This window comes from Oncorhynchus tshawytscha, linkage group LG18 (assembly GCF_018296145.1).
Source record: "Oncorhynchus tshawytscha isolate Ot180627B linkage group LG18, Otsh_v2.0, whole genome shotgun sequence".
Lineage (NCBI taxonomy): Eukaryota > Metazoa > Chordata > Actinopteri > Salmoniformes > Salmonidae > Oncorhynchus > Oncorhynchus tshawytscha.
In genome coordinates this window covers 28,236,340-28,249,471 of record NC_056446.1, presented here as the reverse complement: position 1 = coordinate 28,249,471, position 13,132 = coordinate 28,236,340, and the positions used below count along the sequence as shown (strand labels likewise).

Here is a 13,132-nt window from a genome sequence, read left to right as displayed (position 1 = left end):
ATGTGTGGGCCTTTCCAAATCATGTTCAACTTAGGTTTGATCAAATAAAGCCCAAGTCTTACCTAAAAACACAAATTCCATTCTGAAAATGTATACCTTTTTGATGCTGTTGTCCCTCTCCTCTCCTTCTTTCTTCACACTGACACTGGTGCTGAGGCTGTTGTCTTCACTAGGCTCCTCTGATGTACTGATCTTCAAGTCAGGGTTCACCTCCTTCACATCACCTAGAGCTACACACACAGTTACCCTCCAACACACACAGTTACCCTCCAACGCACATAGTTACCCTCCAACGCACACAGTTACCCTCCAACGCACACAGTTACCCTCCAACGCACACAGTTACCCTCCAACACAGACAGTTACCCTCCAACGCACACAGTTACCTCCAACGCACACAGTTACCCTCCAACGCACATAGTTACCCTCCAACACACACAGTTACCCTCCAACACACACAGTTACCCTCCAACACACACAGTTACCCTCCAACACACACAGTTACCCTCCAACACACACAGTTACCCTCCAACGCACACAGTTACCCTCCAACGCACACAGTTACCCTCCAACGCACACAGTTACCCTCCAACACACAGTTACCCTCCAACACACACAGTTACCCTCCAACGCACACAGTTACCCTCCAACAGCACACAGTTACCCTCCAACGCACACAGTTACCCTCCAACACACAGTTACCCTCCAACGCACACAGTTACCCTCCAACGCACACAGTTACCCTCCAACGCACACAGTTACCCTCCAACGCACACAGTTACCCTCCAACGCACACAGTTACCCTCCAACGCACACAGTTACCCTCCAACGCACACAGTTACCCTCCAACACACACAGTTACCCTCCAACCCTCCAACACACACAGTTACTATCCAACACACACAGTTACCCTCCAACACACACAGTTACCCTCCAACGCACACAGTTACCCTCCAACGCACACAGTTACCCTCCAACGCACACAGTTACCCTCCAACGCACACAGTTACCCTCCAATGCACACAGTTACCCTCCAACACACAGTTACCCTCCAACACACAGTTACCCTCCAACACACACAGTTACCCTCCAACACACAGTTACCCTCCAACACACACAGTTACCCTCCAACACACACAGTTACCCTCCAACGCACACAGTTACCCTTCCAACACACACAGTTACCCTCCAACGCACACAGTTACCCTCCAACACACACAGTTACCCTCCAACGCACACAGTTACCCTCCAACGCACACAGTTACCCTCCAACGCACACAGTTACCCTCCAACGCACACAGTTACCCTCCAACACACACAGTTACCCTCCAACACACACAGTTACCCTCCAACACACAGTTACCCTCCAACACACACAGTTACCCTCCAACACACACAGTTACCCTCCAACACACAGTTACCCTCCAACACACACAGTTACCCTCCAACGCACACAGTTACCCTTCCAACACACACAGTTACCCTCCAACACACACAGTTACCCTCCAACGCACACAGTTACCCTTCCAACACACACACATGGTCACAAAGACACACACATCCTCTAGTGAACTGATACAAAGTGCGTGAATATCTCAGTCTCCAAAGTGACTACACACCAGAACAAGAAGGAAAAGAAGAACCCTCGTGTACACACACACACACACACACACACACACACACACACACACACACGCTCACCATTCTCCACATCTTCCTCTGTCTCTGCTCCCAGTAAGATAGCTGGTGTGTTGGTCTCTCCAGCCTCCATGTGCTTCTTAAAGGACTCTAACTGCTCTGTAGAACAACAACAACACAAGTCAACATAGTGTAGTCAACAAAGCCATCATACAGAGTGAGAGAACAGTCCAGCAGTAGCAACATCTGTAACTGCAGATACAAAACTATTCTTGCATAAAGTTGACGGTCACTGTATACGTACTCTGTTCCACCTCAGGTTTCAAGCGTTTGTTTTTGATGAGGATTTTGCGTTTGAGGTCGATGGGAGAAGGCAAGGGACGACCCGCTTCAACCTGGCAACAACAACAAACGTTCCTTTTTTACAAAATGGAAGGAGACATTTACAGTATTGTACATATCGTTTATTATGTTCAACCATGATGAACTATCTGACACGGTACAGATAGACACCGTAGAAAGGAGAAAGACAGGTATAGTGTGGTAGCAGGTAGATGGCTCACAGTGTATCCCTCGAGAGGATGCCTCAGTAGGTAGTCTCCAAAGATCTCCTCACAGTACCGAGCCATCTTGTACTGCTGGGGTTTACTAAAACACACAGGATCAAACCAGTCAAAAGTTTGGACACACCTACTCATTGAAGAGTTTTTCTTTATTTTACTATTTTCTACATTGTAGAATAATAGTGAAGACATCAAAACTACAAAATAACAGATATGGAATCATATAGTGACTAAAAAGTGTTAAACAAATAAAAATATATTGCCTTGATGACAGCGTTCCACACACTTGGCATTCCCTCAACCAGCTTCACCTGGAATGCTTTTCCAACGGTCTTGAAGGAGTTCCCACATATGCTGAGCACTTGTTGGCTGCTTTTCCTTCACTCTGCGGTCGAACTCATCCCAAACCATCTCAATTTGTCAAATAGCCCTTACACAGCCTGGAGGTTTGTTTTTGGTCATTGTCCATTGTCCTATTATTCCACTAAGCGAAAACCAGAAGGGATGGTGTATCACTGCAGAATGCTTTGGTAGACAAGCTGGTTAAGTGTGCCTTGAATTCTAAATAAATCACAGACAATGTCACCAGCAAAGCACCCCCACACCATAACACCTCCTCCTCCGTGCTTTACGGTGGGAAATACACATGAGGAGATCATCTGTTCACCCACACCGCGTCTCACAAAGACACGGCGGTTGGAACCAAAAATCTCCAATATGGACTCCAGACCAAAGGACACATTTCAACCGATCTCATGTCCATTTCTGGTGTTGGCACAAGCAAGACTCTTCTAATAATTGGTGTCCTTTAGTAGTGGTTTCTTTGTAGCAATTTGACCATGAAGGCCTGATTTCACACAGTCTCCTCTGAACAGTTGATATTGAGATGTGTCTGTTACTTGTGCAATCTGAGGTGCAGTTAATTGCCGATTTCTGAGGCTTGTAACTCTAATGAACTTATTCTCTGCGGCAGAGGTAACTCTGGGTATTCTTTTCCTGTCGCGGTCCTCATGAAAGCCAGCTTCATCATAGCGCTTGATGGTTTTTGCGACTGCACTTGAAGAAACGTTCAAAGTTCTTGACATTTTCCGTATTGACTGACCTTCATGTCTTAAAGTAATGATGGACTGTTGTTTCTCTTTGCTTATTTGAGCTGTTCTTGCCATAATATGGACTTGGTCTTTTACCAAATATGGCTATCTTCTCTATACCACCCTACCTTGTCACAACACAACTGATTGTCTCAAACGCATTAAGAAGGAAAGATATTCCACAAATTAACTTTTAAGAAGGCACACCTGTTAATTGAAATGCATTCCAGGTGACTACGTCATGAAGCTGGTTGAGAGAATGCCAAGAGTGTGCAAAACAGTCATCAAGGCAAAGGGTGGCTACTTTGAAGAATCTCAAATATCAAATCTATTTGGTGGCTTCATGATTCCATATGTGTTATTTCATAGTTTTGATGTCTTCACTCTTATTCTACAATGTAGAAAATAGTAAAACTAAAGAAAACCACTGGAATTAGTCGGCGTGTCCAAACATTTGACTGTTACTGTAGTTATCAGCAAAGTCAGAGCTTGTAAGAAAAGTGTGAGTGTTAGTTCCATTTCCCCCCCCCCAAAAAAAATTGTCATTATATTACAAATTCATAATAGTTACACTGTTACATGTAATTCAATCGGACATAATGGAATAAATAATATTGTCATGTATAATATGTTTATAAACATTCTGGATCATTGTGAAATCCTTAGTGCTGTGATTAGCTGACATTTCAGTTCATCATTTTTAAACAACTAATTGGCTGATGTCGGTTCAATTATTTGAATCCCATTTAATTCCGTTTTTTCTGTGAAGTCAATGCGCAATGTTTATCTAGAAGAGACTGAAGAACGCACAATGGATATACAGAGAAGCTGTTGCTTCATGAGGTATCTCTACCTGAATATACCATCATAGATGTATGCCTTATTTACTTTGAACTACAAAATAGTGATTTTGTCAGACAGCATAGGCAGAAGCTCCATAGAGATGAGATGATGACATGAAATAACAACGTCATTAAATTAAACTAATGTAATATGCACAACTAAAATGTTTCATTAAAGTAAGGTCATGTGAATAAATGATGGTTAATAAGTAATAAGCAGTAATGGGCTTGTCTACCATCATGGGACATGTATTACTTGTTTTATTCTGTGTTGTTACAGCCTTCAACCCAAATAACCGTTATTATTTTTTCATAATCGAACCGAAACCAAACCAACCTCAAAAAGCACTAATCGCTCAGCACTAGAAATTCTACCTGCAGTGGTTTTCAAATGACAGGATCACAGGATACTCAGATGTCACAAAGGCTGTTTCTCTGATGGCTGAGATCACATCCTGTTTGAGGGGGTAAACAACAACATGGGGATTGATGTTAGATGTTAGAACCGTTATATATCACATTGAATCCATTATATATCACATTGAATCCATTATATATCACATTGAATCCATTATATATCACATTGAATCCATTATATATCACATTGAATCCATTATATATCACATTGAATCCATTATATATCACATTGAATCCATTATATATCACTTGCTATAAGTCTCTGATCTGTGTCTGATCAATAACAGTAAATTCAAATGGATCTGCAGGTCTCAATTAGATGCCGTATCAATTCATGAACACAAGAGGGTAGACTTAACATATGTAATTTATACAAAAGTTGTGTGAATGATCAGACAAATCTGAATGAGTAAAAGAGTGTTTTGTGTGTGTGTGAGTGTGTGTGTACCTTAAAGAGGATGTCAGTACACATGGCCTTGCCATGAGTGATGATAGGCTCCTGGTCTTCTCCTTTTCCATCCCAGCAGTCCAGTTCTACACACCTGACATCATACACATACAAAACAGTTTACATACTGTATATAAACACACACACACAACCCCCCCGCCCCCACCCTCCCCTACCTACCTGCAGCCGGAGAGCAGAACCTGTCTGTACATCTCCACAGAGGACTTTCCTCCAAACTGCCTCCCGGTCAGGTAGGTGTTGTGGGAGGAGGCGATGAAGTAGTGGGCCAGCGGCTGTTCCATGTCCTGGTACAGCTCCAGACAGTCCAGGAACACCGGGGCATTCTCATCTGACATCAGGTACCTGCAGAAGCCATCGCTGGACATACGGCCTGGGGGAGAGGAGGAGGGGGAGATGGAGAGTGTGTAAGGGGGTCTGCTAAATGTGACATAAATGACCTGAACCAGCTGAAGATCTGTCTTTTTCAGCCATCTATTTCCTGTGTTTGAGGGGTGAAAAATCCCCTTGTCACTTAAATCTGGATGGATGAATTGCTTTCATTTTACTGTAATGCATTACAATATGTACCGGTATGTTAGCTAGTTACCATCCTAACATTAGTTGGCTACTAATACATGGAACTTGGCAGGCAGTATATTAACTATATGCTATCTAACTAACTACCCAATATTAATTGATTTGATTATTCACGTCATTCTTAGCTAAGTGGTGTAGTGGTTGTGAGTTCTCAATAGACATGGTTAATTCTGCCCATCTACTCCGATTTCAGAGCCCTCTCGTCTGAGTACCAGAGCGCAGAATAACTGATGGTTTTACGAATGCACAACACCCGTTGAATATATGGCCGGGGTTACTAAACATTGGCAAAAAAAGAGTAACTCAATTGTTGCCAGCAACACAGTTACAGTCACCAACGCTCTGGATAACATGAAAACTGCCTAACCAGCTCTGATTGGGAGAGTAAATGGCGTTAGTGAGTTATTCTCTCATTTGTGTCTGGAAATAGTTAGCCAGTTAGCCCGGGTGCTTGACTGCCGTTGAGGCCAGAACGCTCGGATCAACCCTCCTCCTCGGCCAGAGTGTCCTAGAGCGAAACGCTCTGAATTTACGAATGAACAATCTGACAATACTCTGGTACTCCAGATTGAATTTACGAATGTACAATCTGACAATACTCTGGTACTCCAGATTGAATTTACGAATGGACAATCTGACAATGCTCTGGTACTCCAGATTGAATTTACGAATGGACAATCTGACAATACTCTGGTACTCCAGATTGAATTTACGAATGGACAATCTGACAATACTCTGGTACTCCAGATTGAATTTACGAATGGACAATCTGACAATGCTCTGGTACTCCAGATTGAATTTACGAATGGACAATCTGACAATACTCTGGTACTCCAGATTGAATTTACGAATGGACAATCTGACAATGCTCTGGTACTCCAGATTGAATTTACAAATGGACAATCTGACAATGCTCTGGTACTCCAGATTGAATTTACGAATGGACAATCTGGCAATGCTCTGGTACTCCAGATTGAATTTACGAATGGACAATCTGACAATGCTCTGGTACTCCAGATTGAATTTACGAACACATCTGAAATCGTAAAGTGTTTCGCTAGTCTTTTGTTGTTGCATAGCAACAGCATCAACTTCCGGTAGACAGGCGAAGCTGTATGTTAGTATGGGTATTCGAACACATTTATTGTTTTTCCATTATATCTTCGTCTGGGATTTATCACACCGTCTAGACACTTAGATCACCAGAAAGAGAAGAAAGATGGGTGTTCATTTTTTATGCAATTAAAAAAAGTAATAATTTAATACAGTTGAAATGTTTATAAATTAGATGCGCTGAATTGAAAGCAACTTTTGAAAATTAACACTCGGATTATAGTGATATTATGTCTGATCTCACAAACGATGTAAAGTATGTTTAGATAGGTGTAATTGTTAATCCAAGGGTATCCTGCTATTGCCACTCTTGTTAAATTATGCAAGAGAACATGACAACAGCAATTAATAAGGCAGACTAGACAGAACAGGTGAGTGCAGGTAGGGTAGACAGAACAGGTGAGTGCAGGTAGGGTAGACAGAACAGGTGAGTGCAGGTAGGGTAGACAGAACAGGTGAGTGCAGGTAGGGTAGACAGAACAGGTGAGTGCAGGTAGGGTAGACAGGACAAGTTTTTGTGGTTGACGACAATAGACAATGGGCCTGATCAGACAGCTCAGAGCTTCTGCTCTTTTCTGTCCATAAAAACAAATGCATTGGTGGAAGAGGCAGGGCAGGAGCAAGGAAGGAGGGCGTGGCCAAGCAAGGCATCCCCCGAGTCTAAATGCCTAAAAGGTTTTATCAGAACAGGCATAGATTAGTTATTCCATTTTGCTTTGGAGAATCCTCACTTTTTCTCCTCTTCTCCATCCACTCCCATCGTTCTTCTTCACATCTGCATCTCTCTCTACATCCATCTCTCTCACCTTTCTTCTTGAGGTCTGGGTCTCTCTCTACATCCATCTCTCTCACCTTTCTTCTTGAGGTCTGGGTCTCTCTCTACATCCATCTCTCTCACCTTTCTTCTTGAGGTCTGGGTCTCTCTCTACATCCATCTCTCTCACCTTTCTTCTTGAGGTCTGGGTCTCTCTCTACATCCATCTCTCTCACCTTTCTTCTTGAGGTCTGGGTCTCTCTCTACATCCATCTCTCTCACCTTTCTTCTTGAGGTCTGGGTCTCTCTCTACATCCATCTCTCTCACCTTTCTTCTTGAGGTCTGGGTCTCTCTCTACATCCATCTCTCTCACCTTTCTTCTTGAGGTCTGGGTCTCTCTCTACATCCATCTCTCTCACCTTTCTTCTTGAGGTCTGGGTCTCTCTCTACATCCATCTCTCTCACCTTTCTTCTTGAGGTCTGGGTCTCTCTCTACATCCATCTCTCTCACCTTTCTTCTTGAGGTCTGGGTCTCTCTCTACATCCATCTCTCTCACCTTTCTTCTTGAGGTCTGGGTCTCTCTCGTACTTCTCGATGATCTGCATGGCTCGTTTCGGGTCGTAGAAGGGGAACAGGATCTCGTTTAGCCGCGGGTCGCGCTGATTCTGGAGAAAGCAATGATACACAACACCGTCTCACTCACAAGCACATACTGTACACATGCATGTCACTGCACACTAAGGAAATATGTCCCATTCCTAACTTGAGAATTGTGTAACTTAAGCCTTTGTGTAAATCCACCATGGACACTAATGTATGCTTTTGGCAAAACTTTCAAGAAACTTTACATGCACAAGTCATGTGACCAACTGAGTTTGAACTCGGTTTTTGTCTAGGTAGCACAAGACTATTTTAGCCTGCTGAACCAATGCCTAGGAATGAACTCCTGGAGCTAACGGCAGCTTTCATGTCTCAAGCTAGCGTTAGGCTACTCATCATGCACCTCTGCTACACACATCAGTCAGGTTAGGATTGGGACCATTATAACAAGAGACTAAACACACACACAGCTGACAAACAACAGTGAGTAACAGTTTAGACTGATACAGTGACAATGTATATAGTACTAACTCCCGTACAAACACATCTTTCATTTGTGGGTGTTCAAATGAAAACCAAAATGCTACAATTACTGGTACAGAGCTACTGCAATGGGGTGGGTATTGGAGGTGTGTATTAGCCAAAGGTAGGGAACGCGTGTGGTCTCACAAGCAGAGAGGGTAGAGATTCACACATCAGCAGGGATCATAACACCACTTGCCACTATAGCAGGTAGCATTCACAGCCTTTGTACTAATGGGGATTCACTTCAGCATTGCACACAGAGAAAAAGCCTCACACACAGTAGATAGAAGTAGAAGCAGGTACGTTTTCAGCCAAAGCAGAGGCCACTAGCACAAAAGAAAGTGAATAGGATACCAATATTGATCACTGTGTTGTTGGGAAAGAGAAAGCAAGAAATGCATTTCACTGTGCTAGTGCACGTGGCAATAAAAAATGTGAAACTTGAAGGCAGGCAGTCAGCAAGTAGACAGAAACCAGACAAAATGGCCAAACAGAAAGCCCCTCCCTCCCCAGGTTGCCATGGTTACACAATCAGTCACAAGTAGGCGGGGCTGGGGAGAAATATACGGAACAAATATATAAACGTAACATGCAACAATTTCAACAATTTTACTGAGTAAATCAGTCAATTGATATAAATTCATAAGGCCCTAATCTATTTCACATGACTGGGCAGGGCCACAGCCATGGGTGGGCCTGGATCCCAAGTGGGAGGGCCTACAGTATAGCTGTGGCCCTGCCCAGTCATGTGAAATAGATTAGGGCCTAATGAATTAATTTCAATTGGCTGAAATTGGGGAGCCAGGCCCAGCCAATCAGAAGGGCTTTATTACAGACAGAAATACTCCTCAGTTTCATCAGCTGTCTGGGTGGCTGGTCTCTGACCATCCAGCAGGTGAAGAAACCGGATGTGGAGTTCCTGGGCCGGCATGGTTACACGTGGTCTGTGGTGAGGCTAGTGGGGCGTACTGACAAATTCTCTAAAATGATGTTGGAGGCAGCTTATGGTGGAGAAATTAACATTAAATTCTCCGGAAACAGCTCTATTGGACATTCCTGCAGTCAGCATGCCAATTTCACGCTCCCTCAAAACTTGATAAATCTGCGGCATTGTGTTGTGTGACAAAACTGCACATTTTAGAGTGGCACATTAATCGACTTCTTGATATGCCACACCTGTCAGGTGGATGGAATTTCTTGGCAAAGGAGGAATGCTCACTAACAGGGATGTTAACAAATTTGTGCTCAACATTTGAGCCGAAGTAAAGCTTTTTGTGCTTAATATTTTAGCTCGTGAAACATGGGACCAACACTTTACATGTTGCGTTTATATTTTTGTTCAGTATAGGTCAGGGATGGGGGAAAGCAGCTGAGAGGGGCAGGATGAAGTTACCCCTACAGACACTGATCTAAGATCAGTTTTGCATTGTATCTCCCAATTGTTCCCCATTTTTCAACTTCATATTCATCATCTCCAGCACCACCACAACATATGTGAAAATGGTGTGTTTCTATGTTTACAGTGACAAATATATAGGAAGATTTGTGTTTCTATGTTTACAGTGACAAATATATAGGAAGATTTGTGTTTCTATGTTTACAGTGACAAATATATAGGAAGATTTGTGTTTCTATGTTTACAGTGACAAATATATAGGAAGATTTGTGTTTCCAATGACATCATTTTTACAGAACATAGAAACATGCCATTTTCACACGTTGATGACGGGGAGGTGCTGGAGATGACGAATATGAAGTCGCAAATGGTGAAATGTTCCTTTAAGGATTTGAGGAGGGTCATCTGAAACGGATCCTATATCATTGCCTAAGAGCAACTTCTACCCCATGTCAGGTGAGAGGGTAGGGGTCAAGCAGTCACACAGAGAAGTTAATGAATGATAAAGAGCTTACTTCATTCAGAAAGCTGACTAACTGGTCTACGTTTAAAAAATCACTTTTGTCCCCATTGCTGCAAAGGAATTCATTAGAAAAACAAAATGTTATGTTTCTTAAAAACCCTCTCAGCCAGTCAGTCAGTGACTAGAAAGCAGAAGGTTTTTCTAAAGGGACTGAAGAACACTCCCATGTTACATTTTTATATCAACATTTCTGTAACATGTTAAAATCACACCAGGTCAAACATTTACATACTGTTGAGTTAGTTTAAAACAAACGTGTTAATGTGTCACTGTTTAAGCGGGTTAGGTTTCCCAGAGTTTATTAGTAGAGAAGCTGCAGACTGTTTAATAAATGTTGATCTCTCAACCAAACACCAACATACTTACAACACGTTCTCTCTCACTCTTCTTCTACTCCCTCATTCACATACAGTGTCTACACTACAGCTATCAACACAACAGTTGAACAAACGGCCATTACTAAATATCTCATTACTATCAGAATCACAACCGGGAAAAATACATAGCAATACAATGTTGTATATATTGTACTGTAAATGTCTTCCCAGTGAGCAAAACTGGATGAAAAGACATCCTTAATTGGGTTGTGTGATTTCAGACCTTGTTACTCCTACACTGACTGCACACTTAGATGTGACTAGTATTGAGGGTGCAGTTAGCTTTCTATAGTAGGCTGAAGGAGAACAGAGTAGCTATTGAGGGTAGAGAGTACAGTAAAAGAGGTCTGGGGAGTAGAGCTAGTGACAACTCACATTTTGTTGAAGAGTTCCTGGATGTCAGTACGAGGGCAGATCTTCTGAGTCAGGGCATAGAAGATGTCAAAGGGGAAGGCTGAGTCTTCTATCTCCTCGCTCTGAGGGAGATAACGTTATACACTGAGTGTACAAAACATTATGAACGCCTGCTCTTTCCATGACAGACTGACCAGGTGAATCCAGGTGAAAGCTGTGATCCCTTATTGATGTCACTTGTTAAATCCACTTCAATCAGTGTAGATGAAGGGGAGGAGACAGGTTAAAGAAAGATTTTTAAGCCTTGAGACAATTGAGACATGGATTGTGTATGTGTGTCATTCAGAGGGTGAATGGGCAAGACAAAAGATTGAAGTGCTTTTGAACGGGGTATGGTAGTAGTGTCAGAATTGTTTATGCTCAACAGTTTCCTGTGTGTATCAACAATGGTCCACCACCCAAAGGACTTCCAGCCAACTTGACACAACTAAAAAAGCATTGGGAAGCATTGGAGTCAACATGGGCCAGCATCCCTGTGGAACGCTTTCGACACCTTGTAGAGTCCCTGCCCCGACGAATTGAGAAGGGTGGGTGTAAATCAATATTAGGAAGGTGTTCCTAATGTTTGGTATACTCAGTGTTTAGTTAAATGATAGATCCGACGACAGCAAGTTACCATAAACAACATCAGACAAACACGCCATGAACACACGCAAGCACACACACGTCCACGTTACCTTTCCACTAGGCAGACCCAGTTCCTTCAGAGCCTGAAAGATTCCTTTCTCTGTTTTCCCAGATGCAAACGTCCGTGTGATGCTGAACCAGAGAGGAGAGAGTCAGCTGTCATCACAAAGTTCACCAATCAAATGACTGCTGATAAATGTTGTTACTGTCTCTCACGTTCTCACTGGGATCTTGCCGTTCACATTGGTCAGAAAGCACATCCTCATCCAACTGAAAAATAGGACACAACACATGTTGAGGTGTGTGTGTTCCCTGAAGCAGAACATAGGACGGACGTGGTTGAGGTGTGTGTGTGTGTATCTGTGTCTGTGTGTGTAATGTTGTATGAATGTGTGTGTGTGTGTTTGTCTGTGTGTGTGTGCATTTACTACTGTGTTTGTGTGTGTGTTTACTAATGTGTGTGTGTTTACTAATGTGTGTGTGTTCACTACTGTGTGTGTGTGTGTGTTTACTAATGTGTGTGTTCACTACTGTGTGTGTGTGTTTGTGTGTGTATACTCACTGTTTCTTGAGGCAGGTCATAGGACAGACGTTATTGGCTCTGAAGTTGTGGATCACTGACCTCAAACCCTCTGTCCACTTCTGAAAACAAACAAACAAAAGGGTTCACACACACACACACACACTTCTCTGGCCGTTTGTTTACTCACAGCATATCTTTTTCTCTGTGTTTATGTGTGTTCTCTCCTCTCTCACAATGTATCTGTTTACATCTCTGAGCAGCCACAGCTAAACAGCCCGATGCAGGCACACAGCCACCCTGTCTGTGACCAGGGGTCTCCTTCTCTTCTTTCTCCAGACAAATATATGACTCTCACCTGCACTCCATCCAAGGTGTGTGTGTGTGTGTGTACGTGCATGCGCGCGCATGTTTGATTGTGTATGTCTAAGGGCGGGAATGTGTTGTGGAGAGGTTGGATACGTGTGTGTGTGTGTGTATTGTTCCCAGGTTATGTTGATGAGAATAACTGTGTCAGCTTTCCAGGTCTACTGCTTAAGGAAACTAGCCCGCTGAGAGTGTGAGATGGTGTGTGTGTACATGTGTGTCTGTATATGAGATAGCAAGAGAATGAGGTAGCATGAATGAACATGTGTGTGTGTGTATCTGTGTGTGACCTTCAAGCTCGGCTGATGAAGGCCACTCT

The 13,132-nt window shown here is 43.0% G+C and overlaps 1 protein-coding gene across 3 annotated transcripts in view; it reads right to left on the bottom strand.

Annotated features, from left to right (window-relative positions):
* Positions 1 to 13,132, bottom strand: part of LOC112217984 (1-phosphatidylinositol 4,5-bisphosphate phosphodiesterase beta-4-like) — a 153,886-nt gene that overhangs the window by 34,484 nt on the left and 106,270 nt on the right. For all 3 annotated transcript variants that reach the window (XM_042300901.1, XM_042300900.1, XM_042300902.1), the window contains 13 exons: positions 12,490 to 12,569; positions 12,144 to 12,197; positions 11,978 to 12,059; positions 11,262 to 11,362; positions 10,502 to 10,559; positions 8,022 to 8,130; positions 5,180 to 5,390; positions 5,000 to 5,093; positions 4,510 to 4,589; positions 2,202 to 2,286; positions 1,943 to 2,033; positions 1,702 to 1,797; positions 97 to 230 (listed from right to left, as the gene is read on the bottom strand). In XM_042300901.1, coding sequence (XP_042156835.1) covers positions 97 to 230; positions 1,702 to 1,797; positions 1,943 to 2,033; positions 2,202 to 2,286; positions 4,510 to 4,589; positions 5,000 to 5,093; positions 5,180 to 5,390; positions 8,022 to 8,130; positions 10,502 to 10,559; positions 11,262 to 11,362; positions 11,978 to 12,059; positions 12,144 to 12,197; positions 12,490 to 12,569 — 1,275 coding nt within the window. The remainder of the gene's footprint in view (positions 1 to 96; positions 231 to 1,701; positions 1,798 to 1,942; positions 2,034 to 2,201; positions 2,287 to 4,509; positions 4,590 to 4,999; positions 5,094 to 5,179; positions 5,391 to 8,021; positions 8,131 to 10,501; positions 10,560 to 11,261; positions 11,363 to 11,977; positions 12,060 to 12,143; positions 12,198 to 12,489; positions 12,570 to 13,132) is intronic.